The sequence below is a fragment of the Python bivittatus genome, unplaced genomic scaffold, assembly GCF_059951505.1.
Source record: "Python bivittatus isolate LINGU-HERP-01145 unplaced genomic scaffold, Pbiv_v1 ctg000530_np1212, whole genome shotgun sequence".
In the NCBI taxonomy this organism is placed as follows: domain Eukaryota; kingdom Metazoa; phylum Chordata; class Lepidosauria; order Squamata; family Pythonidae; genus Python; species Python bivittatus.
The window spans coordinates 3,779,963-3,800,531 of record NW_028277085.1 but is presented as its reverse complement, the minus strand read 5'-3'; the positions used below and the strand labels follow the sequence as shown (position 1 = coordinate 3,800,531).

At 37.6% G+C, this 20,569-nt stretch overlaps 1 protein-coding gene across 5 annotated transcripts in view; it reads right to left on the bottom strand.

The window, feature by feature from the left end:
• Positions 1 to 1,314: 1,314 nt before the first annotated feature.
• Positions 1,315 to 20,569, bottom strand: part of PEAK1 (pseudopodium enriched atypical kinase 1) — a 45,953-nt gene continuing 26,698 nt past the window's right edge. For 4 of the 5 annotated variants that reach the window (XM_088148378.1, XM_088148376.1, XM_088148377.1 and 1 more), the window contains 4 exons: positions 14,675 to 14,791; positions 13,545 to 13,735; positions 10,949 to 11,697; positions 1,315 to 8,322 (listed from right to left, as the gene is read on the bottom strand). In XM_088148378.1, coding sequence (XP_088004504.1) covers positions 7,189 to 8,322; positions 10,949 to 11,697; positions 13,545 to 13,735; positions 14,675 to 14,791 — 2,191 coding nt within the window. In that variant the 3' untranslated portion in view covers positions 1,315 to 7,188. The remainder of the gene's footprint in view (positions 8,323 to 10,948; positions 11,698 to 13,544; positions 13,736 to 14,674; positions 14,792 to 20,569) is intronic. The other variant, XM_088148380.1, reaches the window with a different exon arrangement.

The window sequence follows — 20,569 nt, the reverse complement described above, 5'->3', positions numbered from 1 at the left end:
TACAGAGTAAACACAAAAGCTAAGCTTAAAAATCAACCCAGTGGATCAAAAACGGGTTCAACCTAGTTATGTCAAAATGAGAAGAGATGCTGCATTGCTATGGGGAACAGGGGATGCTTTGTCCTTTAAATCTGATCTGCTTGGCTAGTTTCTCATTCCACACATTTTATCATTTCCCAGGGAGGTTTCATAGCTTTGAGATGCCAGTGAAATCCTCTACAATGAACAGCCTCAACTTGGGTCCATTACATTTTGAAGGACCAGACTGAAAGTGGTCAGGGAATTCTTCCCAAAAATCCTCACCTGTTTGCTCAAAATGAAAATCATGCAAACACAGACACCTCCCCCACAACAATGTTGGGGCTTCCTTCTTCCCACAGCTGACAGCCAGATGCTTTAAAAAAGCCAGAAGCTTGGAATAAAAATGTGAACTTCTGCCTTGTTCCGAAGCAAGTGAGATTTAGTGGCCCACTACCTCCAAACCTGGTAATTCCTTAGTTGCTTGGCATTTATCTCATCCTCTCCCCCGCCACTTTAAAGTCTTCTAACCAAGTGAAGAAGCTGGAAGACCTGAAGATACTGTGTAGTGCATCACTAGTCACTGGGAAAGGATTTAAAAAGTAAATGACTGTTTTTTTTTTCATTAATTGCAGGGTGTACAATTGCACGTTTGTTTTCTAGGTGGGGAAAGATGGGAATAACTAAGCATAATATAGTTGTACTTATTCCTGGCCTCTTCTTTGGGAGTTAAAGGCAGCATCGATTGGGAGTTTATTTCATCCCCACAGAACTGCCCCTCCCCCCAAGAAATACATGGATCAAGAGTGAGACATTCAGTGAACTCTATAGGTAGACAGGGGGACTCTCCAGTCCTGGTGCAATATTTCATCACCAAATATTATTGGCTATAATATACAGAAGTCTTCATTTAGCAACCCTTTGCAGTTATGATGGTGATGAAAAAGTTACTTTGCAGTCAGTCTTTGCATTTACGACCTTTGCAAAGTCTGTAAAGCAAAGCTGAGATAAGATCATAAGCTCAGCTGTGGTTTCACTTAGAGACTTCATTTAATGACTGAGTTGCTGGTCCCAACTGTGGTCACTAAACAAAGACTACCTGTATAGGCAAGGTTTTTGTTTCAGTGAGGGTTCTGTCACATAAAGAAAATTTGGACTGAGGAAATGGGATATGAAGAGAAGTTCTTAGTATCTTTTACTGAGGAATCCTTGGAAGAAGAGGGCTATCCAGACGGACTTAAATACCTTTATGTTAAAATCATCAAGATAAGAAAATGAAAGGAATGGTATTCCTGGATTTTCAGTGTAATAAAACTGGTTTATTTACATAACAACATGTCTGTCACAGAGTACACAGCAAAGTACCACAGCAAAGCGTAACTGCCGTCTGAACACAAAAAAGGTATGAGAGTTATATCTATAAGAATGGATAAATATAAATATGATGAAGCACCAGACAGAGCAATGCAGTGAACTTCAAACACAATTACTTGCTGAGGGGAACAGAGTCTTATCCCCCCTCCCCTTCCCCATCACCTTGAGGCACTGGAAAAGAAGTATCATATAAAACTGTATTTGAATAGGAATTTTTGACTTAAAATACTTTATCTTCCTAATAAAAACTAAAACAGATCTTTCCTCATACTGCTTGACAGAATTAAATCTTTCTAAAAAATCACATACAGAGAACCACCTCAAGACAAAACCCTTCTAAGTCTGAATCCAAGTCAGCAAATGGTACGCTCGACGCAGCATGTTGGAAAGAGACCTTCCACATCAGTGTCAACATGTACCACACTGCAGGCCGGCAGGGGAACTGCCTTGTTGGGACTGAAATCCCAGAATTCCCAGCCAGCAGCTCCAACGTATCTGAGCACCAGGTTGGGGAAGGTTCAGACGCATTCTGGAGATGCCTATTCCAAACTCTTGGAAAGAGAGGTCTACTACGTGAATTTTTAAAATTCAAGAAATGTTATGTATATTCAAATATATAATACACTTAGCATAAAAACAAATCAGATTATGCTTGTAGTTCAGTAGAATTCATTTATAAAAATATAGACACTCGACAATTTCCTCCCATATTAAAATATATCAAACTTTTCTGGATTACAGGAATAGTCAAGGAACTGGAAGCCAGCATCAGTGCAGCTAAAGGAAGCACTCTGGAACAAACTAATTGACAGTTTTTTCAATCTCCATCTGTTCTACCTTGCTTCAGCTTTGTAGCAAACAGCTTTCCAACAAAAAGTTGGATGGAACAGGAAATGCTATGGTAGAATCTCTTTAGGAATTAATAATTTTCAATTACGTTCCTAGGCATAGGGATGGCAATCCTACAAATAATTAAATGTAGCTCAAGTCACTGAAATCATAGGTTTAGGAGCAACTTAACTTTGTAAAGGATTGACAATGCACTTCTAAGTACATTCATTTTGTATAATTAGACAAACCAAAGCAACCCTCCCTCCCATGCCTTTAAATATCAAATTATGCTACTCTGAAACAACTGGACAGAGGCCTTGCCATCTTGTTAAGCCAGTCCATTTACAGTTGCAATAATCTTACACAGTGAATGTTAATCAGAAGTTCCCTTGTGTCGTTTACTTTGAATCTGTAAACAAACTTGCAAAAATGTGTGCTATTATTAAAGACACAGTATTTATAGAGGGGTGATTCTAAATGGAAGAGATGCTACTATCTTCATGTTTAGTTCTTTACTTCCAGGATTACATCTGTTCATTTATAGGGAAGGTATTTTGGGGAGTGCTGGGGTGGTAGAGAGTAGCTAAGAACAGAGCCATTTAGAAACAATTTTGCTCTTGCAAAGCCTGTCTTGAGAGCCATTTCTTGATCAGGCTTGAACAGTTTTTCTAAACCTAGTACGCTGGCCAGGGATTCTAGGATCTGGCATCAAGTTGGGGAAGGCTGTGCTTGAACAGGGCAACATGTTGGGAGAAATCAAAATTGCTACATAATTAATCACTTGAGGCACGCTATAATCCTCATTTAACAACATTTCAGAAACAGGACCATTCAAATCTTTTTAATATTGAAAAAGTGTTAATGACCCCAAGGTTTCTCCTTCATGCCTCTCCTGAAGATTCAGCTCATCTTAACTTGACCTAATAAGTGTAATGATGATGTCTGAAAATATCAGGGAGAAAAATAAAATATTAAACTTAGGAACAATGCATCCAATGTTTCCCTGGCAAAATTGGCAAAACTGAATTTTGCAAAAATAAAATAAAATAAAAAATAAAATAAAGTTAGAGAGCTAGAGATACTATTTTGAAAAACTAAACTGGTCTGAATACCAACATTCCTGATTTTCTTTAATCATATTTTTGACAAACATAAACAAACGGAGTGGCACCAGTTATCTGTTACAACTGGATAGAATAATGAATATGGAGGCTACTACATGTACAATTCATTTCACAGCTGCATTTTCCAGTAACTGCAGTATATTTTGATATTGTGCAGCTGTTATGAAAGAACAATTCCCTGTGGCTTCTGCCACTAAAGGCAGCATTTCCTGAATTTCCTTTAATGATGATGATGATGATCATCTCCAAATGGTACCAGAATAAGAAAATGGCCACTTCTCTGAACTTTGTTGCTCTCCACGTTTTAGGCTTTGTACCAGTGCTTAAGTTAGATAAATGGTCAATCCTTCTTAACAGTGTTAGCAAATAGACTTGCAAGAGATATATATGAAGTGTTTGTTTTCTCATTGGTTGTAAACTGAAAAAGATAAGCATTTCCCCAGTTTTATGTTGTCTAGACAATTTTAAAACCATATCTTGTTTTATTGTATAGAAGTTGCAGATTTGGAAAATGTCTGTTACCATTTTATTTTCATTTTTAATAACGTCAACAGAACTCTTGAATTTGCATAACCAAATAGTGCTCTTTTGATTAGATTGTCAGCTTCATGCAGAACATGTAATTTTATTTCTTTTCTCTTTTTTAATGTAGGCAATATTATTAAATTGGTAGCTGGCACTGGGCAATTCCCACCACAGAATTCTCCTCTTAATAGCTTTAAATCTGTGACAAGGCAATGTTCTTAGCACACTTAATTACTCATCCAGGCTGCCACCCCAGAAAAGATTAATGACACTAAAGGTTCCAGGAAGCATGTGTTCAAATATTTAAACATAAGTGAATTTCAGAGAATTTTTGTTTGCCATTAGGAAAATTGTAGATATTGTGCTAACATAAATTTAGCAGCAGCTTTCCAAAAAATATATTTACAATGTGTAAATATATCTACATAAGAAAAATATCTATTTACAGTCAGTATGGCTATTTGAAAATTACAATCCTTTGAACTCAATCAACATGTATATTTAAAATACAATAAAAGTATGTTTATATTTTTAAGGTGTTAATATTTTATGATTGCAGCAGCTAATTATAAAGACAAGGAAGAATTTCATTTTGTTCAGAAATTATACTGCAACATTTTGTTCTAGTTTATTATGCATCTTATCTGTTTGGATCAGCTAATCTCTTAAATGGCAGAATATCTATATAAGAATTGGGCTTCAACAGGATTGTTTGCAGAAGTAGTCCCAGGGTCCACCAAACCTGGAAACCTTGGCTAGACTGCATCTCTATGTATCCCTCTGCATCTCTGTCTCTCTCTGTCTCTGTCTTTCTCTCTCACACACACAAACACAAATATTCACTGATACGGAGCAATCACATTATTATCCTTCATTATCAAAGTTCAGCTAGTACTATATAAAAGGGAAATGGCAGTGAGCACACACCTCTGCTTGAATGGAGTGCACAATGCTAATACTGGTTGAAATCTGTTCTATTATATATAGGGAGCTGCTGCATAAAATATGCATGGCCATCTTAAAACATTCAATAGTCTATTTTACAGGTTATATCAACATGAGGGTGACCCAATGCAATTATCTTACAAACAAAAATATGTAAGGTGGCCTATTGGAATATAGCCTACCATGGTGGTAAGTAGTCCTGATGTTCCATTAACATGCTGGTTAAATGAACATTTATATACATGCAGATATCAATTAAAAGCATACGTAAAATCAGAGAAAAAGCCCAGTGTGAAGAGCAGGCAGCAGGCTGTGAGCAAAGTACACTCACAAAGATGTGTATAGTCACTCTTCACTATTTCAAGCAGGACCACAATTCATGTTTAGGCCAGGCTCTCTAAACAGTTCTGTAGTGCATTGATAGCAAATGCTTGTTTTGGTGGCCATTTGAACAAAAGCCACATCTCACATTCTGGGGGTCAGTGTTGGCTCTTCATATGCAAACAATTTTGCACTTTTGTTTTATAGCAATAAAACATTCATACACATTATTCTGAATTCTGTTCAATCTTTCTCCAATTGTCTATGGATATGGAAGCCAAAAGATTTAAAACATTTTAAGAAGCCACCACATATTCTATGCCAGGCTCAGTTTCCATCAAGTGAGGGGGGCATGTTCTACTCAAAGATCATAGAGCCAGATTTAGTGACTTAGTTTCTGTAGATTATCTTTTAATATCTGGTCCAAACCTGCATATCCTGTTCAAAATGGCTATTTGTCTCAAAGGCTGAAGTAAACATGTTAGTCACAGTTTAACAATAAAGAAAAGAAACACCAATCCATAGAAAGAGCACACAACTTTGTGCATCCATGTGCCTTGTAAGAAAAGAAAAGGAAGGCAGGTCTAACATATGGTTACATCTGTTATGTAACGTAAACATAAACAGTTTTTCATATAATATATCCAAAAATTGCACATATATCCAGAAGAGAAGCACAGGCTCAACACAAGAGCTATCCATGATCCAACAAACATCCCCAGCTTTGGGAATTCAATACTGGTCAGCTACTCCATCATTTCAGAGCTAATCAAACAATCCTAACCAATACTGAGCAGACAGATCAGATACACTGAGGCTATACTGCCTCTGCAGGAAAAGACCAGTGTGAAGGGTTAAGGAAGCCAGAAGAGAGGTCCAAAGGCCAATCACACCTTCAGGCAGTTAGATTTGTCTGTTAAAGTCACCTCTGCTGCAGAAAGTTCTTCAGAGTCAGTAAGAGTCATTGATAACTCTACAATTTTGGAATATCAAAAGTAATCACTTAAAGATCTTGATAGCAGCTATGAGGTCAGTTCTATAAAGAAGCTACAATGGGACACAATTTAATTGCGTCTGCCCAAACCAACTGCTCTCAAAAAGCACAGTATATTTTGCTCCTTGACCACTGCCTCCCCAGAACCATGCCTGCAGAAAACCTAGCTGGAAATCTCTAGCTGCACAGCTTATTTATCACATCAAGCTGAGCTTTAAGAAACTTTTGCAGCTGTCAGCCTAGTTGACTTTTGCTTTGCTTTGCAAAAACAAAACAAAACAAAACAAAACAAAACAAAAAACAACCAACCTTTGGTTTAATATATACATCAACTGGATAAGAATATGGGGCCAGCTGTTTTTAATACATGTTGGCTTCAGTTGCCCTTAGGTTCTTATGCTGCATGTGGTTAGCAACATTATGAGTAACACTTCACCAATAATCTTTACTGATCCTGTGCACTGCAAAAAAAGAATCTTTTGCTTCAGTTGGTAGTATATTCAGGTGATTAATAAATCTGACAAATCAGATAAAAAATGACAAAATAAAGGAAAAATACATTTTCAAAGAGAACTTGGGGAAAGGGCAAGGGTGGGGACTAAATCTGAGTGGGAAAATGGCCAATGGGAAAGGCACCCCTACCCTACTACTACTCAACCCTACAACCTCTCTAAGATACTGTTAAAAGAAAAAAAAAAATTATTCAGAAGGCAGTACCACTAAATCACTGCTCTCTCTCATACATCAAATGCAGTCAAGGATGCCATCTCCCTAAAAGAATCCTGTAAAAGCTACTCATCGAGGAAATGTGACTAATAAGTTGGAGTCATGGATTAAAACAGGGATAGGCCGACAAAGTTCAAGGGTCAGGAGGCCAGGTGTGATGGTTTGCAGACCTCTCCAATGCATGCAAGACTGGAAATGGAACTTCCTGTTGAAATCTGTTTGCTCAGTGCTGGTGATCTCAAGACCTAGATAAGAACGTTAACACAGCATGAAACTTGTGCCAAAGAAATGATTGGGGTATATCCAAGTGAAGCAACCACTCCTACGAAACTAATGGTGCCGCATAATTTTCACTATGCGACTGAGTGAGTCTATAGTGGCAAAAGCCAGATACTGACAACAAAGCCAGTCTTCAAGGCTGACTTGACATTCCTTGTCCAAAGACTTTTCAGCAAACTTAATCATCAACAGGGTCCGTTTGATGTCTAGCCAGTTTTGGAGTACAGTCTCTCTTTGTGAAGGTTTAGTAGAGGCCCTGAGAGTCTGAAACAAATCCTCCCGAGGACCCCAAAGCAAACACTGAAGGACGCCCTTGGCCTCAGATATAAGGATCCTTTCTGACGGGTTCGGGTTCAGCAGGCAAGCAGCAAGCTGCTGAAGCCCAAGGGAATAAAGTGACCGACAAGGGATTTGGGGTAGGTCAGCCCGAGTGTATTCCTTCTCTTTCAGCTCTGGATTCTCATCAAAGGGGTTGGGCAGGTGCAGCATTTCATAAATGAGGATGCCAGTCTGGAACTCATCACATTTCTTATACTGTGTGGCAGTGATGATTTCTGGGGCGAGCCGAGACTGGTCTTTCAGAACCTCTGGATCCACCATGTGACTCTTTTGCTTGGCTTGAGAGAAATTGCTCACAATAAGCCGGGCAGAGCAAGCAGCACTGGGGTTGAGCTCAACAGACTCATTATTCAGAAGGCTTCTGCCTGGCCTGCAGTCTACCAGCAAAAGGTTCTCCAAACGCAGATCGCAGTGTGTAATATGATAGGGTTTCAGGTGCTCTAGACCAGAACACAATTGTAAGAGTAGTAGGCACACTTGTCTTTCATACAAATCTGGACAGCTAGAATGGTGATCTACAGAGTTTTGCACAAAATCTGCCACTGACAAGTAGGGAACTTCCCGGGTAATAACAACAACTCTGCTGCGCTGCTTACTGATGGTTGTTTGCAGACCTGGACTGTCCTTCTGTGAAACTTCCACAGTACAGAGACTCTCTTCGTTCTTCTGCTCAACATCTTCCTCTTCTTCAGGTGAATTGGGATCTTCCCATGGAAGGAGACGAACAGGTACATCTGCTAGGAAGTGGCCACAATCCTGCTGTATGTTAAAATGAATAGCCAAGCTCTGGCGAATGGCCAAACTGTGGTAATACTGTTGGGATTCTTTAGCTTTGCTCTTACAAATCTGAAGGCAGGAAAAAAGAATAAAAAAAACAAGTTTGAAATAAGATAATGAAAAGCTGTTATTTGAAATCACACCCACCTATTCCTCCTTACAAATAGAGAAGTGCAGCTATTGAAAAATGATCCATAAAGGATTTTGAAAGTGCATTAGCAGAAAGGAGACCTAATTCAGAAAGAAGTTATATTTTCCTGAGGCTGCTGGTATTAAGGTACCCATCTTCTTTATCTGCTGGTATCTATCCCTCTCTCTCTCTCTCTTTTTAAAGTTCAGATGGGTAATAAGATGGAAAGATCAAGTCATGTCTCCTCCCAACTGAACTTGACTCTTGGTAATGTCATGGACACACCACAAAGTTTTCTTGTAAACATGGAGCTAAAAAACAAAATAATACAAAACAAAAGCTGTAAAGAGAAGGAGCACCCACCCAATTGCCAAAATTGTCTAGTGGAAGAACTAAGGAGAGGTCAAGAAAATAAAAAGTGGAACACAGTGAATTAAAAAAAAAGAAGGTACAGTAGGCTCTGGCCTCTTCTACAACTAATTTTTTTGGGACACAAATGGGTGAACATCTGAATTGACTGTGCACAACTTTTCTTGGAGGGAAAATATGTATGTATGGCATACATAAATCTTCTGACCTCATAGATTCCTTTAGCCAACTGTGGATATTTTAAACTTGGGAAGGAGACAAGAGTTAAGGATCTACAAAGAGTAGTTCTTGAGTATATAAAATGGGTAATTTAATTACCTGCTTTCAGAACAAGCTTGTCAAACAATTTTATATTATAGGTATATCTACTGGAATCTACAAAAGGAAATTGGCACTTTACTACAGAGAAGGACTTGCAAGCTCTGTGTTTTTTTTTTTGGACTGATGCATTGCCTTGAAGCAGATTGCTCTGGTGATAAGAATCAAGATGGCTCTGCAATGTGATGTTGCTTGGTATAAGCTTAGCGTTTAATGTATTTTTGCTTTATCCTTTGTGTATACATTTATTTGCAACCATAGGTTTTAGCAAAATTCATATAAAATTGCAACAATCCATATCCTTATTTTTTCTTCATTGTTTATTAGATCAGATTACAATCTAATAAGGGTGAAATAGCTGGTATAGTTATATAAGCAAATACTGAAAATACTAGAGAGAAGTTGCTGCAAGTGTTATGTATCTCTTCATGTGAACTTCTGCAAATCTATTTCCTTTTCTGTGTAAGATCCATGTAAGACAAATCAACGGCTATAATACAGGATTGGTAATAACTTTAGTCAAAGGAAAAGAATGTCTGATTTTGCTTAGCTTAGCTCTACTCAGAGGAGCCTTTACTTTTTTTACTGGAACATATTATCTTGGCCTATAATACACCATCCTCAAAGATCATCTCTGTTGTGCTGAACCTGGGACTGCACACTATAAAATTATGGACACCCCCCTCCCTTTGATATCAACACATTTTTGACAGATTACTCTACAGTGGTTGTGGTGGAAATGACAGGCTCATAATATAACCTGGAGACAGGCCCCATGGCTAGCTAATCCTTTGTTTCTCAACCTATGTTTTTAGCTGACGCAATTCTGAAGTTCAGTTACACTTGAATATTATCATATTTCTTGGATTCCATGCCAATGTAGTTTTTGGCTTGTACATGGTTTTACAACCACTGTTGTATTTTCATTCAACTGATTGATTTTGAAGGATTTTTTCTTTCCATAAAAAAAAGTTCTTTCGATTTACAGTGCTAACTGACCCTCCATTAATGAAATCTACATAATTAGATATAGTCTTTAGAATTTTCAGATCCAAAACTTATATTTAGTAGCTGTTCTCAGCATGAGTCCCATTTTTCTCAGTCTTCTCTTGTGCTGAATAGTTCTTAGAGTTTGTGGAGGGCTACAGCTCTGAATGCTAACGTGCAGGAGTAAACCTGCAGCCAATTAAAATCCTCTACATCATGGTGCATATTCCCTCCTTCCTACCCCTGCTTTTCCCCTAATAATTTAAAAAGAGCCTGTAACATGTCACTTATAATAATGTCCAGTATATATCTCTAAACCTTGAAGAATATAGCTCTATTTAGAATTCTGTATTTTATTAGAATTTTGAAGTATTCTAACTTCCATCTGTAAAGTGAAATAGAGAATCCAGAAGAACAATCTATTATGTTATTTTGCTTACTGATGAAATGACACGGTCTGTTTCATTTACAGAACACAAACTGTGATTTGTTCATAAATTACTGTGGCCCTTTTATTTTAAAAAAGTAATGCATATTTTGTAGAAAGCAAATAGCACTGTATATGTAAAGTTCAGATCTAATTGTTTTCTTTTAAATAAAAAGAAAATATCTATTTAAAAATAAACAATTGATAATAGAAATAAACCAAGTGGCTAGGAATTCAATGTTAAATTATTCATATTAAAAAAGAAGGAATACATTTTCAAAGGCTTACAGGAAGACATTTTCCTAGGAATACCCTGGAAACATACGGAATGTAAAGTATAAAAAGGGGTTTATCACATGAACTTAAAAATTGCCATTCTAAGCCAATGGATATAGAAACAGGATGCTAACAAAAGGGGTTAAACCAAACCAGCAGACTGACTCTTACTGAACTATCTTCCTTACCTTGACTGCATAATTGTTGAGTGCATCTTTTGCATAAGAGGCAGGGTAATATACAGCATCACCTGCCTCGCAGCATGGCTTGTCACTGGTTAATCTGAAGTCCGACCAACTGTCTACCCCAAATCGAAGTTGATCTTTCTGTCCAGCCATAAAAAGATCTTCACACTTGACAGAGAGTTTCTTCAGCGAATCTGTGTGAAGGCTTCTGATCTTGTTCACTACTTCTTCTCTGTTTTCAATTCCTCTATAAAGTGCTTGCTGCTGTGGCTTCTGGGCAGCTTTACTGTGCTTGCTGTGGGTAACAGGCCTAACTGACAGGGACTCCATGCTATTGGAACAGCTTTTCTTAATACTGATAGCAGTGAGGTTGGAGAAGCTATTGGCAGCAGATGAGACTGCCAGCCCTTTTTCTGGAGGTCTGCCCAAAGAATCTCCTGATTCGTTGTCAACTGCCTTGAATTCTGAGCTGACGGAAGAGCAGGCGCTGCTTCCTTCCCAGTTAGTGTCAATGTCATAGGTGGGGTTAGCCATCACACAAAGGCTACTTTCAGCAGCCTGCTTCTGCAGTTCTTTCGGAAGTGGATCTGTGTGTGCTCTCAAAATAGTTTTCTTTGGCAGGGGAGGTGGGATTGGATGTAAAATGGTAGATATTTCTGGATCAGATATTCCCCCAAATGCAATGGCATCCTCTAAAGCTCCCTTGAGTTGCCGTGGCTGCTTTGGAGGCATCATTGCTGCTCTGGATTGCCCTGCATAATAATAATAATAATAATAATAATAATAATAATAATAATATGATGATGATGATGATGATGATGATGATGATGTTGTTGTTGTTGTTGTTGTTTTTGTGACTCAGTAGGGGGCACAGATATAGTATATATCAGCATTTCATAGTATGTAGCTGGCCAGGAAATAAATGAACTTTTTATAACAAACTTTTGTGTTTTCCACCAAATGAGGTTACAATTATTACCATGTACTACTATGTATTATTTTTATTTATTTTTTCAAATTTGTATGCCGCCCATCTCCCCCAATTATTATTGCTCTGAAGACGTAAAACGTATTTGCTTTATATAGAACATATTTAAAATGTAGGATATAAGTTATACATGTCATTTCTCTCTACTAGCTGTATTCAGCTAAACATGGGATGCCCCATGTCACTCTAATATTTGGAACTAAAGGAATCAGGTCCCTGACATGGGACCAGGTTACCTGAGGGACCGCCTCTTCCTCATGATTTCAACCTGTCCCACCTGATCACCCAGAGATGGCATGCTCCAGACCCCTTCAGTAAAAAAGCTCTGACTAGCGGGGTCTAGAAGGTGGGCCTTCTCTGCTGCAGCCCCCACTCTTTGGAATATCTCTTTGGATCAGCCCCCTCACTCCTGGCCTTCTGGAGGGATTTGAAGAGCGGGCTCTGCCATCTGGCCTGGGGTGGGGAGGGAAGACATCAGGTGTGGGGTTGGCTAGCCCCTTAGAGCCCTGGCATTTGCTGCTCCAAACCATAGCCCTCCTGGACTCTTTTCTTTTTTAATAATTGTTTTATATAGGTTTTATGTAATTGAATTCTCATTTATTGTTTTAATGAGTTGTAAGCCACCCAGAGTCCCCCATTAAGGGGAGATGGGCGGGGATAAATTTAATAAATAAAAAAAAAATAAAAATAAATCCTGAAACATTGTTACAAAGTGAATATCACATATCTCAACTTGTTTTGCCTCTTTTTTAAAAAAAAAATGTACTGTATTAAAAGGAAGAATTATGGTCTTCACCCTTGATAATGTAGCCTTTTCTCTTTACCCCTCAGCATAGGTATACTCTCAATTCAGCTGAAAGTCTTTCCCTGATGTCAGCAGCTTTTGTGCTGGTTTTTTCCCCATGCATTCCTTTCATGCCTTGGAATCCTGCCTTCCCCAAAGCAATCTTTTTTGGCTAGCCCCATCTTTTTAATACTGACGCTATTTTGAAGAATTATTTTGCTGAACAGAGATTAACTGAAAGAAAGCTGTTGGCCGTGCTGGTTGGAGATTCTAGAAGTTGCAATCCCACTTGACGAGCAAAGCTGGTTTAGCAAATCACTTCTCAAACTAAAGCATGATATTCCACACAACATAATTACTGCCACAATTACATCTGCTTATATTGCACGCCCGGTCCTTTTACAGAACAAAAAGAATATCTCTGCTCCAAGAAGTTTACTACTGAAAATTCAACACAAGGGAAGCAACAAATGAAGTAGAAGAACTCGATAATGAACAGTAGAATGTGCAATTATTTCAATTACCCTTGTTTTGCTGTAATAGGGCAGGAGAACGAAGTATCTGTGGCTATAAAGGGGATTAGTGACTGGAAGATCTTGTGAAGAAGCAGCACACTTTATATGCTTTTAATTTAATTTTCTGTGGATGTTTTATTGCTATACTGTATAACTGTTGTGAACTCCCATGAGTCATGAGTTGTGGCTGTATATAAATTTAACAAATAAATTCAACAGCCTTTGATTAATACAATTCAGGCCTAGTGTTGTGTTGAACTCAGACAATAACCAAGCCACAATTTATATTTTGCACAGCCACCAAATACTTACCTAAGTTACTATATGTAGCACTACAGGCACTCACATCAGAAGAATCAGACATTTCTTCTCTCTCATCTTCCACCTGTAATATTTCTGGAGTGTGGAATGCAGTACTGCCAACGCCCTGCTTTTCAAATGCAGAAGTTGGAATCGGAGGGGACACATTTTCCACAGGTTTCTCTTTCTCGTCAGGCCCTTGACTAAAACAAAAGCAAGGTATAGTTCACCTGTCTGGCAAATGTCAGTTATCTTTAATAAACTGTGTTAAAGAAAAAAAAAGCACAGAGTTTCTAGAATGCTTTAAAGGAATACATAAGGCAAGCATTCTAAACTGTGCAAACAGTAATAATTGTTATAGTTATTCATATCACACTTAAAAACTTAGTATGGAAGAGAGACAAAGGAGTATCAATTAAATTAGAAGAGTTAAGATGCCTTACAGAAATTAAACAGGATTTACAATAAAGAATATAGACCCCATCACTGAACACAACTGATCAGAGTTCCAGATTCCAGTTGAACATATTGCAGTATTAGAAATCAGTACTTAGTACCTCTGCAGATTCAGCCCAACACAATAGTATTATATAATACACACATACATACATATCTATTACCACATTCATGGAATTTTATAATGCTGACATAAAAGTCATCCACAGAAGTTAGTACTGATAAAAAAGTGAAGTTAAAAAAGTCATCTTATTGTCAGTATTGATATTTTATTAACATGCGGCAGAATAGTGTAAACATAACAAATTACACAAAAACGTGAAACCATTAAAACGTTAGCCCAAGTAATTTTGCACATTCAAAAATTAAAAACTGAGAAGTTGTAAATTCACTTTGGGAACTGAAGGCGTGGAAAACGCTTTCTGTTTAACAAACCTTGCTCTTTGCTCTCATTAACTCTCCTACAGCTGCTCCATTCAAAACAACTCCTTCTAATAGTTGCTTAATTTGAAGTAAGCATTTCTATTATGGAATAGCATCTCTACAAATTTGTATTGATTGATAGATTCAGAACAGATTTGTTTCTAGTTCCCATATATGTGAATCTCTTTCATGTACTCTTTTGAGAAATGTGCTACCAAAGTAAATTCATCAACTGAGAAGGTAAACAAAAAGGAGAAACTCACCCACTATACTCACTCACACAGTTCCCCATTAAAGGAAATTCTCTCAGAGCCTTCTTGAGCCTTTTAATCATGTCTCGAAACTCTGGTGAAGCATTTATTCCACTGGGGTCTGGTGAGCTATAAGTTGTGCAAAGCAGTGAGCAACAAAGACTGTAGTCTGCCCAGAATGATATCACCTACTGCACCTTGATGTTTACCTTCAGGGATAGGTCTGGGGAATGTGCCAAAACACCTTAGAATAAGCAAAGCGAAAGCTTGCTTTCTTAACCCTTTCCTTACTATAGAATACAATACACACCTTACATATTTTTGTTCATTTGGACAAAGCTTGAAAAAACAAAGATGAATTACGTTAAAATTATATCAATTTGCCTATTTTAGAATTGGATCAATAAAGGAGCTGGGTTAATGAAAGAAACAAACATAATACTTTAGCTGCTCACAGCTTTTTTTTAAAAAAGGAGAGGTTCTGAGAAAGCAGCCGTAAGACTAGTATGCAATTACTCAACTCCTATTGCACAACAGAAGGGCAGAATTCTCTCATTTCCAATAAAACAAATTAAAGCAAGGAAAAGAAGCTATTACCAAATATTTCTTAAGCTTCAATCCCTTTGAAGGAAGAAAATGGAAAAAGAAAAGAAAACCTAGAACATATTAATCTGTTCCCTGCTTCTACAGTGCAGCTACACAAAGAAAACTGAAGAAAAGTCATGTTTGCATCAAGACCTTCTAGTGTATTTTACTCAGCCTGAAAGACCAGCAATTGACCATCATATGCGGGCCAAACACATTATTTTGCTAAATCATTTTACTGCTTAGGTGCATATGGGCAGAACTGGAAAGAACACACAAAGGAATTGTATTTCCTGGCTTCTACTGATAAGAAGATGTAAGAGTTATTTTCTGAATAATTCAGAAAATAAACTGAGCTTTAATAGGTAGCTTTAACAAAAGTAACATCATGAATAGTTCTTTTTAAAACAACATAGCCAATTCTACGTTATGCCTCAGAGTCAAAACAATTAAATCTGCAAATGCCACCTTAGCTCCTCACACCAAAGCTAGAATAAAAACCATGATTTCAGTTTTTATACCTGGGTGCTACATTATAGCACAGAAAAAATATTCCTGAAATTATAAATATCTGAGATACTTAACATAGTGGTTGGGGAAAGATATGGAATTGCTCAGCTGATTTAACAAGTAAATTGGCGGTTTGTCTATCAGCAGGGCTAATAGCTGGTCATGGAAGGGAGCTAGGAAACTGAAGCCAAGGGCTGTAAATCACAAGACACTTATTTTCACCCTAATCATTGCTGGATGCAGAGGCAAAAGGGAATAGTGTCCATTTCATGCAAAGCACTGTTAGCATGTTGTGGGATTTCAAGTGAAGTGACATCAGTTATGCAGAAGGTACAATAAAGAATATTTGGGTAGTCATATACTCATTTGGATCTAAATCTTTATTCAGCTTTCGGAATAAAATCAAACCTACTAGTTGCAGCTTGTGTTTGCATCAGTGTTTCTGAAATCAAGTTAAATCTCATTCAAACTTCTGGGCACTGCACAAGATTTGCTGCAGAGAGCCTTTTTTTGGTAGCAGTAATTCTTCGGAAAGGGAAGAAATGGAATGAAAGAAAAAGTAGCAAGAATTAAGGATGAATGGTTCTCCATTTCTAATTATATAACATTTTTAAATATTCCAGAACACAAAATACAGAATGTTCTGGAATGAAAAAAATGCTTCTGGGTTTGATAAGGAAGTCGGTGGGCAGAATTCCTCAATTGTTATTTTATACAATTTGCAAAAATATTTACTGCTCCATCAAGATGGATACTCGTCTAGGAATCCCCCCCATAAACAAACAAACAAACAAACAAACAGCTCAGCCTCAAGATTTTACTGGTTCCACAAACATGCAACAGAGCACATATATATGGACATTTTATCCCATCTTCAACATAACTTCTAATGTCCATAATACATATTCAGTGATTTGATCACCAAATTGATAGATTCTTTCTTAGACTCATATTTGAGGGTTGGCATCACAAATCTTTCTAAGATTTCAAAGAACAGAACACAGGTAGTCCTCGACTTACAACCACAATTGGGACCAGAACTTCCATTGTTAAGTGAGTCGTGCCCAATTTTATGACCTTTTTTGGCACAGTCATTAAGTGAATCACCATGGTTAAGTGAATTTCCATGGTTGTTAAGCGAATCTGGCTTCCCCTGTTGATTTTGCTTGTCAGAAGTTGGCTGGGAAGGTTGCAAATGGTAATCACGTGACCCTGGGATGCTGCAACCATTGTAAATACATGCTGGTTGCCAAATGCCTGAATTTTGATCATGTGATCGTGGGGACACTGTGATAGTCATAAGTGTGAGGACTGGTCATAAGTCACTTTTTCTAGCATCGTTGTAACTTTGAATGGGATGTTAAATGAATAATCGTAAGTCGAGGACTACCTGTAGTTCAAACAATTCCTCAGTTTTGAAGCTACAGGATAGCTTTTGGGAAACTGCAAAGAGTAACTTTTAGGACAAAGTATACCAATATATCATAGTGTATTAATATGATCTGCTTCAGGGAAATGTGACAATCTTTCAGAGGTCTAAAAGCTTTCTCCTTAATCAGAACAAGAAAGGTACCAATAGAAAGCTGAGAGACTAGATGGTCAGAGAACAAAACCACACCACCTTCTTAGAAACAGCACAAATGTCTTAATGCAAATCTAAGTGCCTCTAAAGGAATAGCAAGTGCACTGATTCCTTCTTTCAGACCCTATCTGAAAATGCTCCAAATGATATGGCATGGCAGATTTCAAGAAGTTAACTGTATTAAACTCACACACAAAGTAAGCACTAAGCACAAACAATTGAAAGATTCAGAAATGGAAATATGTTTATTTTTGTGGTGGCATTAGGCACAGCAACTAAAGAAACCGGGATCAAGAAGCAGCTTTTTGGGTACATGCCTGCACAGAGTTTCTTTATATTCCCTTTAAGGCAGAGACACGTCTAGGTGATGACTGAATATGTGCCATCAAGTTTTTTTCAATTCCTAGCAACCACATAGATAAAGGTGGTACTGGGAACAATATTTTCACTATTTTCCAGTTAAAAAGAATATATGTTATATTTGATCCCCCCCCGTTCTAGAATTCTCCTCTTCCTGGGCTTACTTTACAATGATGCCTGAACTCATCTGTTCTACAAGACACAAGATTTTTTTTTGACAATGTAGGCATTCCATTTCTACTAGACCAATGAAGTCACATTTATCACATCATATGACCCACATCAGCATATGACCTAGTTGTTACCACAAACCAACATTCTCCTCCTTATATTCTACCACAAACCAGCTGACGGAGAACTGGAAAACTGCAGTTTATCTTTTGCCCTCAGCCAGACTGGTTCCCCCTGAATCAACTGCAATGTGCAGTTTTCGCATGACAGATACATCTAGGCTTCTTGGCTAGGCAGAATGTTTGACAATTACTGCTCTGTAGCTTCAACACAGAACAAATTCTGCCATTTTCCAAGCTAAAGCGTATTATCTATTTCAGGTACTATTCTACATCTTTGGCAGATGCACTGAGAAGTACCTATTACTCCCAATGAGGATATGTGAAAGCAGCAAAGATTAGGTGATTTAGAGTCATCAGTGAATCCATCCCTTTATGCCACGTATAAAGATTGGGTGGCACTGGTACATTAGAAAGAAAGAATGTTCATTAATGCTGCTTGTGCAGAAACAGAAAAAGTCATTATCTGTAAAAGTTAGCTGCCTGGGATGCTGCTAGGTATCAGCTTTAATTTGCATTAATTAATGCCTTTTTGTTTTTGCTGTTTGTGGAATTGCAACATTATACCATAGGAAACCAAGTGTAGATGTTGTTAAAATAAAACAAACTCTTTACCCTATATAGATGTATCATGATGGGCTGTACCTAAATGTAATCCTAATTATCTGTGCTTTTTTCCCCCTTCGCTCCTCTGAAGATATTAGCTATTCTTAGCATATTTTTAAAAACATCTATGTGTAAATGTGCCTTTACTTGAAATGTGGTTCAGGAAGACATGAACAATAAAGTACCAGTTCTGCCTTTGTCTTCATTCTCAGAAAGCATTACACTGTCTACCCATAATGCTGAGGATAGCAAGCAATAAATCCATATGTAGAAACAGGAAGGCTCCATTTCATTAAATGCCAATCATCTAATATTTCTAATCCTGAGAAGCTTGTCTGTAAAACTATGTTCTAAATGAAGCAGTATTTACAGGTAGATCAGCCATCATTGTAGAAAATATATAACATAATCTAATTGAGAAGGATATGTAAGGAAGGCAGAAAACGGATTTTAAAAAGCAAGCCTGTATTTTGAAATTCTGGACTTGTTTTACACCTGCATGTAGCCTGAAAACACCATCCATATTTGTAGGAAGGTAGCATAATAAGTTACAGATTTTGAAGTTAACCCCTTTTCCTTTCCTCTATTCCCAAAAGTCTCTACTGGAACTAACCATAACTTTGGACAATTGTCCTTCTGATCAGCATTTTTCCACCTAAATAGATTCTTTCCCATTAGGAGAACAAATTGAGACAAAACATCAGCTGTTTACAACAAGATGACATTGTGTTTACGCCCCATGAAACTACTGTAATGAAATCTGGTCAAGATATATTATAAGGTCTGACAACAACACCCATCCTAAAATGACTCCCCCAAAAGTGGAGTTACTTGAAGGTACTATGTTGTTGTTTTGTTAGAAATGGATGGAAGGGAATTGCAGGAATAGAAATTAATGATGTTTCTATCTTGATGATGGATTATAGGCTGCCATTGAACATAATTTTAACCACAGCATCTCTTCCAATTTAAATACTTCAAGCCTGTTTCTTCTTCACTACTTTCAATGATATTATGACAAGTAGTTGTGAAACTGAGTGTAATGGGTTGTCAAGTGCAGATCGAAAGTTCTGCCAACAGTATCAAGCCTGAAACATTTAAGAAATAGTGATATATAAAATGCACACTAATGTTTGTGGATGCCAACCCAACAGAGTTCATATTATTGATTTGTTTGTAAGGATGTCATGGCAATTAGTTTTGATACCAAATTGCTCCATTACTGTTTGGTCTATTTCACATGATTCTCAAATAGATCAATATTTTAGTTACTATTGGGAGTTACCACTCTTTAAACTATCAAGCTTAAAGTGCTAGGACTTTAAATATGTAGCAGTTTGTTACATTAAGAATTCAGTAAACCTTCTTTCTCAGCAAAGTACTTTGCAATTATCATAGGCAGCAATGGTACCTTGGCTGGGGTGATAATCTTGGTAACTAAGCTTGAGGTGTGTTCAATGGTTTCCAAAGATCAGTGTCAAAGTGGAACAACCTAACCCAACTGCATGAGCAATGGGATCTACTTCTGCATGTTAATTTTGATTGAAGCCCTTCTGATTTAAAAAGGGTCCCCATGTGATGAAGGAGGAAAGGAGGAGCTTCAGCGTAGATTTGCCCTATTCCTAAATTTTCTGAAATAAGCTCTAATTATGAAGAATAACAGAACTCTTGTTTCTTTCAAAGACTCTTGAACTCTACAGCATTATTGTCCACAAAGGCCCCTTGGAAGAGCCATCTTTTTACCAACTTCAGGAAGGCAAGGGGACCATTTTTGCCACTGAGAACACCCACCATCAAGCTCCCTCTCACAATACCTCCTGGTAAGTGGGGTAGAATCTAGCTGGGAGAGCTGGTCTCTGATACCCAGCACTGAGCTATACAGGTAGCAACTGGCACCATGAATTGCTACTACACATCAGTAGTCAGCGCATCTCTTGCACTAGAGCTGTAATGGGGCAATACTGGGACTGATTA